This window comes from Hyposmocoma kahamanoa, unplaced genomic scaffold (genome assembly GCF_003589595.1).
Source record: "Hyposmocoma kahamanoa isolate Upper Pololo Valley unplaced genomic scaffold, ASM358959v1 63, whole genome shotgun sequence".
In the NCBI taxonomy this organism is placed as follows: Eukaryota; Metazoa; Arthropoda; class Insecta; order Lepidoptera; family Cosmopterigidae; genus Hyposmocoma; species Hyposmocoma kahamanoa.
Window position 1 is genome coordinate 19358335 of NW_020653851.1, and position 13861 is coordinate 19372195.

At 35.9% G+C, this 13861-nt stretch overlaps 1 protein-coding gene across 1 annotated transcript in view; it reads left to right on the forward strand.

The window, feature by feature from the left end:
* The window catches only part of LOC113230352 (mitochondrial folate transporter/carrier), a 33819-nt gene extending 20333 nt beyond the window's left edge, over window positions 1-13486 (forward strand). Inside the window, exons 4-6 of the mRNA XM_026464248.1 lie at window positions 2816-2929; window positions 8564-8709; window positions 12077-13486. Of these exons, the coding sequence (XP_026320033.1) occupies window positions 2816-2929; window positions 8564-8709; window positions 12077-12221 (405 nt within the window). The 3' untranslated portion in view covers window positions 12222-13486. The remainder of the gene's footprint in view (window positions 1-2815; window positions 2930-8563; window positions 8710-12076) is intronic.
* The last annotated feature ends 375 nt before the right edge of the window (window positions 13487-13861 follow it).

The following is a 13861-nucleotide window of genomic DNA, read 5'->3' on the forward strand; positions in this document are numbered from 1 at the left end:
TATTGTCAACAAAAAAATGTCATTCTGTATAGACTTTCACTTGTTTCCCACTGGGGTAGGCAGTGACTACAAAGCTCCACATGCTACGTTCATATCGCTCCCTCCAATCGCATGATTCTTACTATACATGCCCTTTTTGTACTTTATGTGTTCATTTATTGTTAAAGAGTTAGTTCACATTGCATAAGGTTCAAAATGGAATGCGTAGTAAGGATGGTAAACTTAATTTTAAAGTGTTGAACCGTAAGCAAATTCCACGTATATTTCAATTACAAAACTAATGTCTTTCCTTGTTAATTTGCAATGTAGGTACACACGTCACTAAGCAATTGAATAAATCCTTAAGATCGTTCTAAAGCTGTATTTCTTGAAATCATTGACGTCTCTAAGGGCAAGGAACAGTTGGCATTTGAATGAAAATACAACCCATTGCGTCTTTTCTTCAGACTATTTTTCCACTAATTGTCAGTCTACAGCATAGGTTCCCAAACTTTTTGGGTGAGCGACTTGGGCAAGATAAAATAATTTCATCGCCCATCACCATAAAACATAATTCAAAACACGTATTTTTAACATTAACTTAACACAACAAATTAGGGAGAAAGAAAATTATATTATATAGTGTAGTTTATATAGATAATTCAAGTTTTCCAAATGCGGTAGCACCCCCTTGACTACAGCAACGCACCACAATTGCTTCTGAAGCCCCCTACCGCCCCTAAGACTCTTCAGCGCCCACTGGTAGGGACCACTTTGCGAAACTATGGTCACGGTCTTGTAACGAGTAAAATTGCGCATTCCATAAAGGCGTTCGATTATGTGTCAGTGTGCGCTACCATTTAATCTATTTATAATGAGAAGTAGCAGTGGAGCTCCTTGTGAAAGAGTTCGTCCAGGAAAGTACTGCTTTAGCTATTTCTGCCCCTTAGAAGTAATATGAGCATTATTGCGATCCGATTTTGAAGGGTAAGGATGCTGGTGAACTTACAGGCACATGAGACTTGTCAACTTATGTCTCAAGGTGACCGGCACAGTGGCAATGTCCCTCAGATCTTTGCGATTTAAAGCTCTGAGTGGCACTGCAACTGCTATGGACAGGGGTGTCGCTTAACAGTAGGCGCACGGTACTTATTAGTATTTAATACGTAGTGTGTATTTATTTCAATACTTCTATAAGAAGATAGTCTTTGATTGCATCCCATTTATATCTCCTAAATTTCTAGCCTAAGATTGCATTGAACAACTTGCTGTTGATAAGCAGAACGACTGTATTCGAATCGATACTTCGCGCCTTTCCCTACTTTTCTCACTTTGACAGCTAATGTTCTAGTGCAAAAAGAAAGAAGTTGGATACTTTTGTTCACAACTATAAATTCTACTTAATACTACTTAGCAATAAATTTAAAAAGTGGTGCCAGTGACGGAGGGATGAATGTCATGTGACGATTGTGTGAAAGATAACATGGATAAGAAATGTATGAGTGCCAAAAATGACTGATGGTAGGGGAGAGTGGAAGAAAAATACATGTTGTGCCGACCCCACCTAGGGTGGGATAGCAATAAAGTTATCTCTTGCTCACTAACTTATTATTTTATATTTAACGTAAAAAAATCATGACTTTGAATTTTAAGTTCTTCAGTCGAAATATTAGAGATGATAAACATAGTAGTAGAACATTTTTTTCTATAGTAATCACTTTATAGTCTTTTATTATTATTTAAAAAAATGTTTTCGATAATAGCTTTTTAATTATCAAAGTTGGTCCCTAAATTCTGAAGGATATCAGGACGCGCTGCTAACATTTTTATTTCGCTTAGAAAAGGACGATATACGACGCAAGTTGACATTTTAAAATATGATTTGAGAACACTCACTATAAACACTTTATGCACCACATTCATATTATTTTTTGTGCAAGCTATGTCACCAGTCAGTCGTGACCGTGAGACCAGGGGCCTTACCATGAACTCTTATTACAGTTCAGTATAGGTTCGTAACGACAAAAAAGCGGGATGGTGATATACACTTCATGTAGCGCTGTCTCACAACGATTCATTTTAGGTCCTAAACCGAATCGTAATAAGAGTTCATAGTAAGACCCCTGGAGTTCGAAATGTTCGTTTTGTTTGCAAAAAAAAAACATGATTTAGGTCTGAAAAAATAGCATAAATTCCAATGTATAGTATTTATTATTGTCACTGTGTGTATTGCTATTGTAATTTTTAACCGACTTCAAAAAAAGGAGGAGGTTCTCAATTCATCTGTTTTTTTGTGTGTTTATAATTACGCGATAACTCCGCCATTTGTGAACCAATTTTGATGATTCTTTTTTATTAGAAAGAAGGTACCTCAGATGTGGTCCCATTTATATTTCAAGAAAATATTCCACCTCAAGGGTGGCAAACTAGGGCATGAATGACTTTTGAGGTCGGTTTTTTTTAACCGGAGGTTAGGTTGTACGTGTAATAAAGAATATTGCACTCATTCATTTATTGAATTTAACCGATTTCAAAGGAAGAAGTCCTCGATTCCATTGTTTTTTTAATGTTGTTACCCGATTATTGCGGCATTTGTGAACAGATTTTGATGATTCTGTTTTTATTGCAAAGAGGGTACCTCAGTATTTGTTCCATTTAAATTTTGAAGAACATATTCCACCTCTAAGGGTGGCAAACTAGGGGATGAATCCGATTTCGCGCACTTTCCCGTAACCGATTTCAATAAAACTTGGCAAATAGATATACTTCCACGAACTTTTGAGATCGGTTTTTTGAAATAAAACAGTTATCTATAATCTAATCTGACTGTTTCCAGGGTTTTGTTCCGGGCATGTTCGGCGTGTCACACGGCGCGCTGCAGTTCATGACCTACGAGGAGATGAAGAACAGGTACAATCAGTACCGCAACCTGCCTATTGATATTAAATTGGTAAGTTTTATTATTAGACATCGAAATAAACAGGGTATACATTTTAAGACTCGAGGTTATCCGCTAAATGATTATCTGTAATTACAGGTTTCTTTACCACGGTATGAGTTCTTTTTATTTTTCCCATAACGAAACGGTTACACGATCTGATCACGGGTTGACTGACAGTAGACAACAGTTTTAAGAACAGACATAGCTGTCTACCACATTTATCTCTGAATCGAGCATAATCCCCAAGTACTGTTGCCGGAATATCACGCACCACGCTTGGTACGTAAGCCATCGAGATCACGAAGCGCCAAACGTTGAGGGCGGATAGACATCACAAATAATCAAGATGAAGGTTGTCGTCGACAGCGAAAGAGGGTAGAAAGATATGTCTATTTTTAAACCTTTCATCTGCCGCTGGCCAGTCAACCCGTGACCATGGAGCGTGTAACCGTTCAAAATATCGGGAAAATAAAAAGAACTCATACCGTGGTAAGAAATCTGTAATTAGTGTTAACCAAACAGAGTGTATTCACCTAAACTTCAAGTAATATAAATTTAGTGACGACGATTGAAAGGCAAAATGTGATAAGCGACACTTTTGGTCATATTGAATTATATATACCGTTAGAATCAGAAACATTAGGTGATTCCAACTGTATATAACTCAATATGACTAACAGTGTCGCTTTTCCCATTTTGCCTTTCAAGCGTCGAGTGGATTATTATCTTCCTCTGAAAACCACAAAAGGATTATAATATATCGCACCCCTCATGGAAGAATGGCATAAGTGGAATTACGTCAAACATGTTTGTTGCTCCATTAGATGCAGAAAACCTTTATATTTTTCTGTGTCTAATCTCCGATTGGAGAGGATGTGGTTTATATTTTTAATAAATGAACTATAATGTGCCGGAGAATCACACCTATTACCTGGTATCAGGCTAGGGAGTTCCCTGTACTATGAGTACTGGAACAACGGAATTCACTACACATAACACCCAGACCAGAGACAATTTATAAAGTTTATTTGTCAAATTGCACCTATCTGGAATCGAAACCAGGACCTACTCATCCAGCGCCCACGTCGCAAACCGTTGGACAAATCAAATCATTTATGGTGTACGTACGTCTAGGTCTTAAATAACATTGTTACGTCACTACATATAGCCAATTTTATGGCATACAATTTGCTTAATGAAATTAATTTAACAGGATACTAGTTTTAATTACAAAATGACAAATACTAACTGCCTCCGTGGCTGAACGGTTACCGGCCGTAACGGACTGTCACGCAGAGGTCCCAGGTTCGATTCCCGGGCCGGAAGAAATATTTGTATGACCTGCATTTATTTCTCTCGTGAGTTTGGGTGTAATTTGTGGTTGTCTATGTGTGTGTGAGTCCATGGCACCCGCGACACGGGGTTTCCCTAGTGCGGGGCTATGTTGAGTTTGTGCATTATTATAAAAAAAACTTATATTTAATTTCAATTCTTAATAGTTCTTTCAATTCTTAATATTCTTTTATGTTCTTGTCATTTATAGATAACGCGCACACATAACGCGCACCCACTTTTTATTATTATAAATTAAGTGTCAATGTATCCGGACACGAGGCTGTGCTTAATGTGTAAATGAAAAATCAAGTATCAAGGTATAGATAAAAAATATTCAAAAAAAATAAATACGACTATTTAATCTATCCACAAAAACACAGGTACAGAACATCCTTTCTGCATGGTGTCTCGGAGTAATTTCCGGTACTCTGGTACAGTTTATTATATTAAATATTATCCATAAATGTCAAAACCTATACATTCTCGAAACCCATTCTCTGGGTTTCAAGATTATCAGATGTTTACATTAGTTAAGAATAGGTTCCCTAACCAAGTCTGAAGTGAAGGTTGGGTTTAGTACTTAAGTCCTGATATGGATTTTGATCTAATTTTCTCTTAATTATTAATTTACATTATTATTTTATTCAAAGAGTAAGTAATATACAAGCGATATTTAGGGTCGTATTCTGAAACTCTACTCAATGCTCAAGTCAGGATTTGAGTATGGTTTAAAGCTCTCGTAATCATACTCAAGTCCCTGCCATTAGCGTCGTATTTCCAGTGCTTGTGTTTCCAGTGCAATCCTGACTTGAGCATTGAGTAGAGTTCTAGAGTACGACCCTAAAACTACCGCCATAGAGATGTGTGCTCTTTATTAAAAACGTTTATGAAGACGCTTTAAGAACAAAGTTTTTAAATTAACCAATTGCATGACTTTAATATCACGAATGAAATGCGATTGGAAAATCGATGTGACCAATCACAGTTATGTGTTATATACTGTTTATATTATATTTTTAAAAGTGAATCGGTTTAAAAAATTAATATATTTTATTTAGTCTGTTTCCTTTATATCGTATCTGTTTGATTTGAGTCCTCTTAATCATATAATGTTTACATTGTAAAAGTAAATATTATTTAAGAAACGTAACTTACCACCTGATAAACCACACTACTTCACGAAGTAGAAAAACTATAGTATAACTACCTGATAAACGGTCACCTCATTAGTGATAATACATTATTTCTCTTACAAAAATGTGGCAACGTGATATTTGTTATCAAAACTACTTACGTTTTCCTCAAGATATCGCTCTCACGTCAAATTTATGATAATATATTATACAATCTCATAATTCTGTATCCAAGCGACGAAAGTGAGATGTGATGCCATTTGGTAATACACACATCAAAAGTGTCTAGCAGAGATGGGCAGTGGGTTAAAACCCAATCAACTCGCCCGGGTTTTAATCTGGTTTTTACGCAAACGCTTTAATCCATTTCTGCCCAAAATTGTGAGTGAAAACGGCGAATACGAAATTTAGTATGATTTCATACTAGGTGCAAATTTCGATGTAAAAAATCTTTCTTACACGAATAAGAGGAGTTGCCTCTTCACACAATGCCCGACTTGCAACAATGTGGATCTCACTTACTACTAGAAATGTAACATTACGATTCGATTTTTATGAAAATCGATTCAGGTGCGTACGATAACGAGTTTTTGTATAGGTCTTAACTGCCTCAGTGGCCGAACGGTTACCATGCCAGAATGCCACGCAGAGGTCCCAGGTTCGATTCCCGGGTCGGGAGAAATATTTGTATGGCCTATATTTATTTCTCTCGTGAGTTTGGGTGTAATTTGTGATAGTCTATGTGTGTGTTCATGGCACCCGCGACACAGGGTTTCCCTAGTGCGGAGCTATGTTGAGTATGTGCGTTATCTATTCTATATATATGTATGTGATTTTCAAGCGAATCGTTTCAATAGAAAGGCGAAATATGTAAGCAAGCAATAAACATTTTGTAATAATATCATTACATTACACAACTCGATTTACAAATATTTAGTTGTAAATAGTTTTTGCCCTCGATTTCGTGCTGTTAATTAAAAAGTAATTAATGAGTTTTAATCCGATTAAAACCAGCCTTTAACAAAGCGCCGGGTTAAAACTCGGATGCTTGTCCATCTCTGGTGTCTAGGTATCTTTTTAAATTATTTGTGTTTTGTGTGTTTAAAGTTAAATAAAAATATCTATATAATTTATTAAATTATTTATTTGGTCGTATATTTTTTAAATTATGAAATTTACCAAAAAACTATTGGTGTGAAGAAAAAGATTAATTAAAAAACTGATTTTCAGTAATTGGCAAAAACGTGCTTATCCCTAGTCACTTGATGTGTATATTTGGATTATTAAGCAGTAATGTTATATAGTACTGTTATAGTTATATGTTGTGTTGTTATAGAAGTCGCGGTAGTCTAATGGTTTGACCTACTGCCTCTCAAGTAGAGATTGTGTGAACATATGTGAACCGATTTTGATGATTCTTTATTGTAGGAAAGAGGGTATCTCAGTCACTACTGAGAAAATTTAAATGGGACCACTGTCCCACTGTCCCATTTAAATTTGAAGAAAATATTCCACCTCTAAGGGTGGCAAGCTAGGGGATGAAACCAGTTTCGCGCACTTTCTGGTAATTGATTTCAACAAAACTTGGCAAATGTAAATCCACGAATTTTTGAGGTCGGTTTTTTAGTACTTTGTACTGAGATTATAATAGATGAATTACCTATCGCGTTGAATCTGACGACGAAAAGTGTGCGTTCACCTTTAAAGTAACTGTGTAAACATCATAATAAAAGGCCTTGTCGTGTCGTCGTTACGATTTTCCGCGAATCTCTCCAAACAATTGTGCCAATTATAAATTAAACATTTTAAAGTATTTTAAACGTGACTTAAGAACTCAAAGCTCACTATAATCGCGAGTGTTATGGATTTTGTATACGAACTTTAGATTTATTAGGAGTAGATATTTATGGCTAAACGAAATTATTTTTTTTTATTTGTGGTTTTTGTCTACGTGACCTCGGGTTTGTCTCGGGATCACATAGACAAAAACCATAGATTATAAGAAAAATTAATTTACGTCTTAAACATTATAAACGCATTTGAATATTCTTTGAAAGATTCAAAGTTGGAATATGCAAAAGATACCTTAGGCTCTGTACACTACTTTGGAATTCCTGATTTTCGATAGAACTACTTTAAAAATCCAAGAATTTCAATGAGTTCTATGTATTGTGGTAATGTTACGAACGGCTGCACTACACTGCGGCTATCTGTCTGTAGTAATTCAGAACTTTTGGAACTTCTTACAGTTAAAACTATTTTTTTATTTTATTTATTCATTTATTTAACTTAAGGCTAATTACACTCAGCTGTTGCTCCAAGAACCACTGCGGGTTTATCCATTCACAGCGATTCGCTCTAACAAGAACTTGTTTAGTTTGTTTTTATATTCCCCTTCCGCATATGAATCTTGAAAGCAGGCAATTCATTCAGTGATTTCGCGTTTAATTCGTTTTAGGGAGTACATATTTCTTAGTATTTAAGATTCTTAAATTGTTTTGTCTTTTATGCAAATAAATTTTGTAGATAATTAAGTTCAGTTAAAATTGACTTATCGAGTTCTTAGGTTTTCACGATTGTTACACATAGGAAATGAAATTATTTTTCCGGATTTAAATCGCGTATTGACTCAGTCAACCATGGGACCTGTAAAGGTCCCGAAACGTCGGTCGGTTTGTTTGAAAAAACAAATATACGCGATTTAAATCCGCAAAAATAGTTTCATTTCCTAAAATTGACTTTATCATAAACACTCATTATTTATATTTATTGGATCCTTGTTACAAGTTGGAAATAAAGCCTCCGTAACCGAACTGCCTCAGTGGTTGCCATGCCGCGCAGAGGTCCCAGGTTCGAATCAAGGGGCGGTAGAAGTATTTGTATAGCCTACATTTATTTCTCTCGTGAGTTTTGGGTGTGTTTGTGGTTGTCTATGTATGAGCTATGTTGAGTGTGTGCTTTGTTATGCGCACACCCCAGGAATGGAATTCCCTGCCTGCGACTGTGTTTCCAAGCACATACAACCCGAGTATCTTTAAATTGCGACTGAATAGGCATCTTCTAGGCGAACTCGTTCTATCGTAGATCCTATCTTTGCTCCAGAGCTAGGCAGTGGTCAAGAGTCCATTTATTTAAAAAATAAAGTCGACTAAATGACGTGTTTCTTCTTTTCCAGACTTCAGTAGAGTACTTAACGTTCGCAGCGATATCGAAATTAATTGCTGCCGGCGCCACCTATCCGTATCAAGTGGTGCGGGCTCGTCTGCAGGACCAGCACAGGGTCTACGACGGCGCCTGGCACTGCATCCAAGAAACATGGAGGTATGAACGCATCAGAGGCTTCTACAAAGGCCTAACGCCCTACCTCCTACATGTAACGCCCAATATCTGCCTAATTATGCTCATATGGGAAAAATTCACCAATAACGATTAAACGGTACGCTTATCTGATGGGAATACGTACACACTATTTATTGAACTGTATATTCTTTGTTTGTTTTGTATTTATTTCGACAGTAACGCACAGGGTTTTTGTACGGTGTTTTGTCATATGGATTGTTTTAAGGTAAGCTAGATTTAAGCAGGACTTTTTATTGTTTATATTTATTTACTATTATCATACATGCATTTTTTCTGAAGTTCAATTTCTTTTTCCGTTTGTACAAGTGTCTTTGGCGTAATTTTCAATTAGCAATTATGTCTGTATGTAGCAGTTTTAATGGGTAATTGTTTAATTTTAGTATTGACACGTTCTGGCAGGCGTGCAGTCAATGTTCTTGGCTCAGACTCAATGTGATTTTGAGAACAAATAACTTTGTTTATCCATCGAACCGCAGTGTATCTAAAGATTTTAGTAGAAATGTGTAATGTATAGTGTTAAGAAATAGAAAGAAATGTTTTTGTCTTTTAAATTATTCTTTTTAATATACTTACTTGTAGATTGTAAACTGTCTCACGACATATGTTGTGTTTTCATTAATAATTTTTGTAATCTCTTGTAAATAGTAGTCGTACTCTTTCCCATCAGATCGACTGAACACTAGTTTTTACAAAAAGGTGGCAACATTTGCAGTGTTGCCATGCGTAGCACAATTTAGTTTTAATTTAAAAAAATTGTGATAGTAGGTACTTAGTCGCGATGTGTTAGGTCCAAATCTGTAAAAAGACAATTTGATTTAAAAAGAAACAACGTTACATGTGTGGTGAGACGACGTTAGGTTCTTTATTTAAAAGATAGATTAGGTTTCAACTTGCTTTTGGTGTCGGATCATGTACTGATACATTTCTAAATACTAAACGTACTTTATTAAAAATAAATATATTTCTAATTTTAAACTAATTAAAATATTAAATATACATTAATAATCGCGTACTTTTGTGACGTATTTATATGGAATTACATTAACAAATGATGGCGATAGTTAAACGTCACAAATTGCACGATTACGTAAAATTGGAATAGTTTATATTTAGATATGTATATAACGTAATCGACACCTAATTATATATGTAAAATTATAAATAACCCTAATGTTCGAATAGAATAGTTTGTCATATTTTTCTCTATAATATTTTACTACGTGCTTGCAAGTTTGAAGCTGATTCTATCTTAGAGGCTTAATAAGTGTATACCCGCCTTCATTGTAGACCGTATAGTGACAAAAGGGTTATGGTACATTTGGCGCTATGCTTCAACATCGAGCTCGTAATAAAGGTTAAGCCGCACTGGGCGGACCGGCACTTCGTGCAGCATTGTGAATCACCGCAGCCTTAAACAATGATGTATAAACAACATTTTTACATACCACCACGCCTCTTCGTTACGGTGCAGTTCGGCTTAGTGTGGTGTGACCTTAAAGGCTAGTTTTGAATTGAATGATATTCGTTTCACCGATGTTAGACATAATAGAGTCTTGCCGTATGTAACCACAATTTCCCCATTTACGTCTACGGCTACCTAGAGTAGTTGAACTTACAAAAAGATAAACACGATCCACAAGCTCCCGCGCAATTTTCCACCGCTCGTAATGATTCGTATTCATTAGCCGAAAACGAAACCATTGCGTAATTGCTGTCCATTTTGTCGTATGTGATGTGGTTATGGAAGTGGTTCCGAAACGATATTTCATGCTAATTGCCGTTGTTACCGAGTAAATTAACGTTAAGCCATTTATGTGAATTTCAAATCAGTCTCTACTGACCGCGTTGCCGAAGTTTGAAGCCTAATGTAGTATGACCCTTAACCATCAATTCGCCTTATAGTCTCTAAAAGCTTAGTACAATAATAATCATCAATAAAGTAGCCAATTAATTAGCTTTGTTAAGATGACTTATAATTGAAAAAATCTTCATTATTTATTGACACTATGAAAATGTAGAAAATAGAGGAAAAATTGATTCGCACTTTGAAGAAGTGGCTATGTCTAATTTTCGTTGCACTACGGCTTTTACGAATCCACTTCCGCCCCACCCAGTTTTTGTGGCGTCACATTTTTGTAACACTAATTTCTATTGCATATTATTTTAATAAAAAAACTTTGCTAAAATTTTAAGAATAAAGCTTGATGCAAAAAGTTACAATACTATTTATTATTTTGTATTACCTGTTTTCCTAGACGCCATTATGACAAAAAAAGTGTGACGGAATTTAAAGATGGCTTCTGACATTACGTAAAACGCAATGCCATTGTGTGAATCTTAAAAAAAAAAACAAAATCAATACACCAAATGAATATGTGATGTAATAAAAATCTGAAACATTATACTTAAATGTTAATTTTTTTCCTATTGTTATATAGTTCGGTGGCTGGCCACATATCAGTTAGTGTAATCAATATATTTTTATACATAAATATCGCAATATGAATCCGCTGTTCCAATTAATTGTTTCAATTTGTGTAATCAATAAATGATAGCAAATTGAGAATCGCGTTCAGTGTTTTATTCTAAACCTTGAAAACTAAGAATTTGTTCCACAAGACCTATTACATCTAACGAGATTTTAGGTTTTTGCTATTGCTTGCTACGCACTGGAAATGAAAGAATCTTTATCGAATTTAAAATCTTAAATTAAAATTTGTTTTTTCAAACGATCCGACGTTTGGGGCTACAAGTCCCACAAACACGGCTGACCCATGATTTATAGCTTCCAAATAAAATAATATAAATATGGTCCATACAATCTTTGTAGTAAAATACCAATGTACGCTCAATAGAGTAAAAAAAAATTTGCGAAGCATCCTGATTTTTTTAGAGTTGTTTTGATAATTTTAAAGCTATTACCGAAAACCACATCTTAATTTATTTCCTGTGATTTCGGAAATGATAAATGACAATTCGGGAAAAAAATCGTGAATGTGGCAACTGCGCTTCTAAATATTGTATTAAAATTAGTAGCGCCACGGCTGCAGTAGCGCCACGGCTGCAGTAGCGCCACACACTTCTATAAGCGTCTGATTGGTAGACGCCCGAAGTATGATGATTACCTGATGTGCACAAACAAACAAAGATGATGTCCCAAGTGCTTCGTCGTTTGTAAAAAGCCTAAAAATATGTATCGTAATAGTTAGTTACACTATTAATTCTTAATATCTAAAATGGAATAAAGATTGCGTAAAATGGTAAGTAAATTCAAGCTTGCATCCTCACTTAGTTTAAAAAACTAAACACGACGTTTTCTACATTACAGATACGAAGGCTGGCGTGGTTTCTACAAGGGTCTTCAACCGAACTTGTATCGTGTGGTCCCCGCCACTATGATAACGTTCTTGGTGTACGAGAACGTGTCGTATTATATGCTCCGTCGTAATCGTGATCGATTGTTGCCTTCCTAAAACTAGTGATGAGTAGGTTGGTCTACTGCAGGATATATCTTGGTAATTGCGCAACCTTTATTCCATTAATATGTATACAAATAGATATATTTGTTTTTATTGAATATCATAATGTTTTTACAGTTGTAATGTTAATTTTTTTGTGAAAATACTCCACTAGCTTGTTGTTTTTGATGCAAGGCTAAATACTTAATGTTTATATGCTCCTCCATTTTAATGTGAACTTTTGAACAGGCGAAAAAATTAGAGTAACTATATGACAATCTACGATTACACCTTTATTTTATAGCTAAAAAAGGGTCTACAAATCGATGGCTTTCTAGAATTATAATAGAATTATAATTATGTAATCATTAGTGGCCTGACTCAAAACTATGGAGATGGCGTAAAAAAGTTGAGAAGGGTCTGCCGCTCAAAGTTGACGAATCATGGACAATCCTTATGTTGTCATGTGATTATTCTAGCCAATGAAAAGCTTTGGAATCCCGATCACAATGCAGTTTCTGATTAAATCTTAGTAACTAGTCAAAAAGGGTCAATTTTGGATAGAGCCTTTGTTCTTGAAAAGCAGCGAAATTATATTTTAAGCTTTAATTGCCCGATTTTACGCTACAGAAAAGCTGTTTAAACCCAATACAAAGTTTCGACAGAAAGCACGTAGAGATATTTGTAAGATCTGACTCGATCCAAATCTCAGTTGATAAGAGCAGTAACCACGTTGAGGCGACAGATTCTGGTTCGTGTCCATTTGGATCGAAGGAGATTTTGTTTGTGCTTGTTCGATCTTTGTATCAATAATAATAGATAAAAAGTTATTTCTTTTCTCAATCTAAATTGAAAGAACTTTACCGTACAACTATATGGTAATGTCGCTCCGTAATGCTGATTCATCTATGTATATGTCTAACGTAGATTCAGACTACTTAAATATACGTTGTATAGTAATTTTTCGTCGTTCGACGGAGGAAAGGCCAGTGCACCGTTACACCAACCGGTCTGTCGTATGCTAGCCACACTGCCCAACTACCACCTGAGTCTCGATTTGAATACATTCCAATACGTGGTAAATGTCTTCAATGAGGCCGCAATTAATGCAGTATGGAGTAGGTGTAATCCCCATCAAAAAGATTGATTTCTTTGAAGGATTGTGCCCAGAGCGCAACCTCAACGGCGTCGCGACACTGAGGAAACAAATTCGCAACAGTTGTGGTGCGTTCAAGGCTTGCACGCAAACGTGTGTCACACTGAACGCTTCGCTATGTGCGCCACCGTTTCGAATTTGCAGCCTAAGGGCGCCTTAGGGTCGTATTCTAGAACTCCATTCAATGCTCAAGTCAGGATTGCACTGGAAATACGACCCTAATGGCAGGGACTTGAGTATGATATCAAGTGCTTTAAACCATACACAAATCCTACCTTGAGCATTGAGTAGAGTCCTAGAATACGACTCTTAGTCTGCAAAACTTAGGCGCGGCTGCAGCGCCACAGTGTCGACAGACATTGCAGCGCTTCTACAAGCGTCTAATTTGAAGGCGCCCTACGGCTGTATATAAAACGAACTTTGACGTGGACGAAGCAAGTTTCTCGTATTTACAAAACGAAGTTTGCCTAAATTTAAGCAAGAAATTATGAAGTAAACC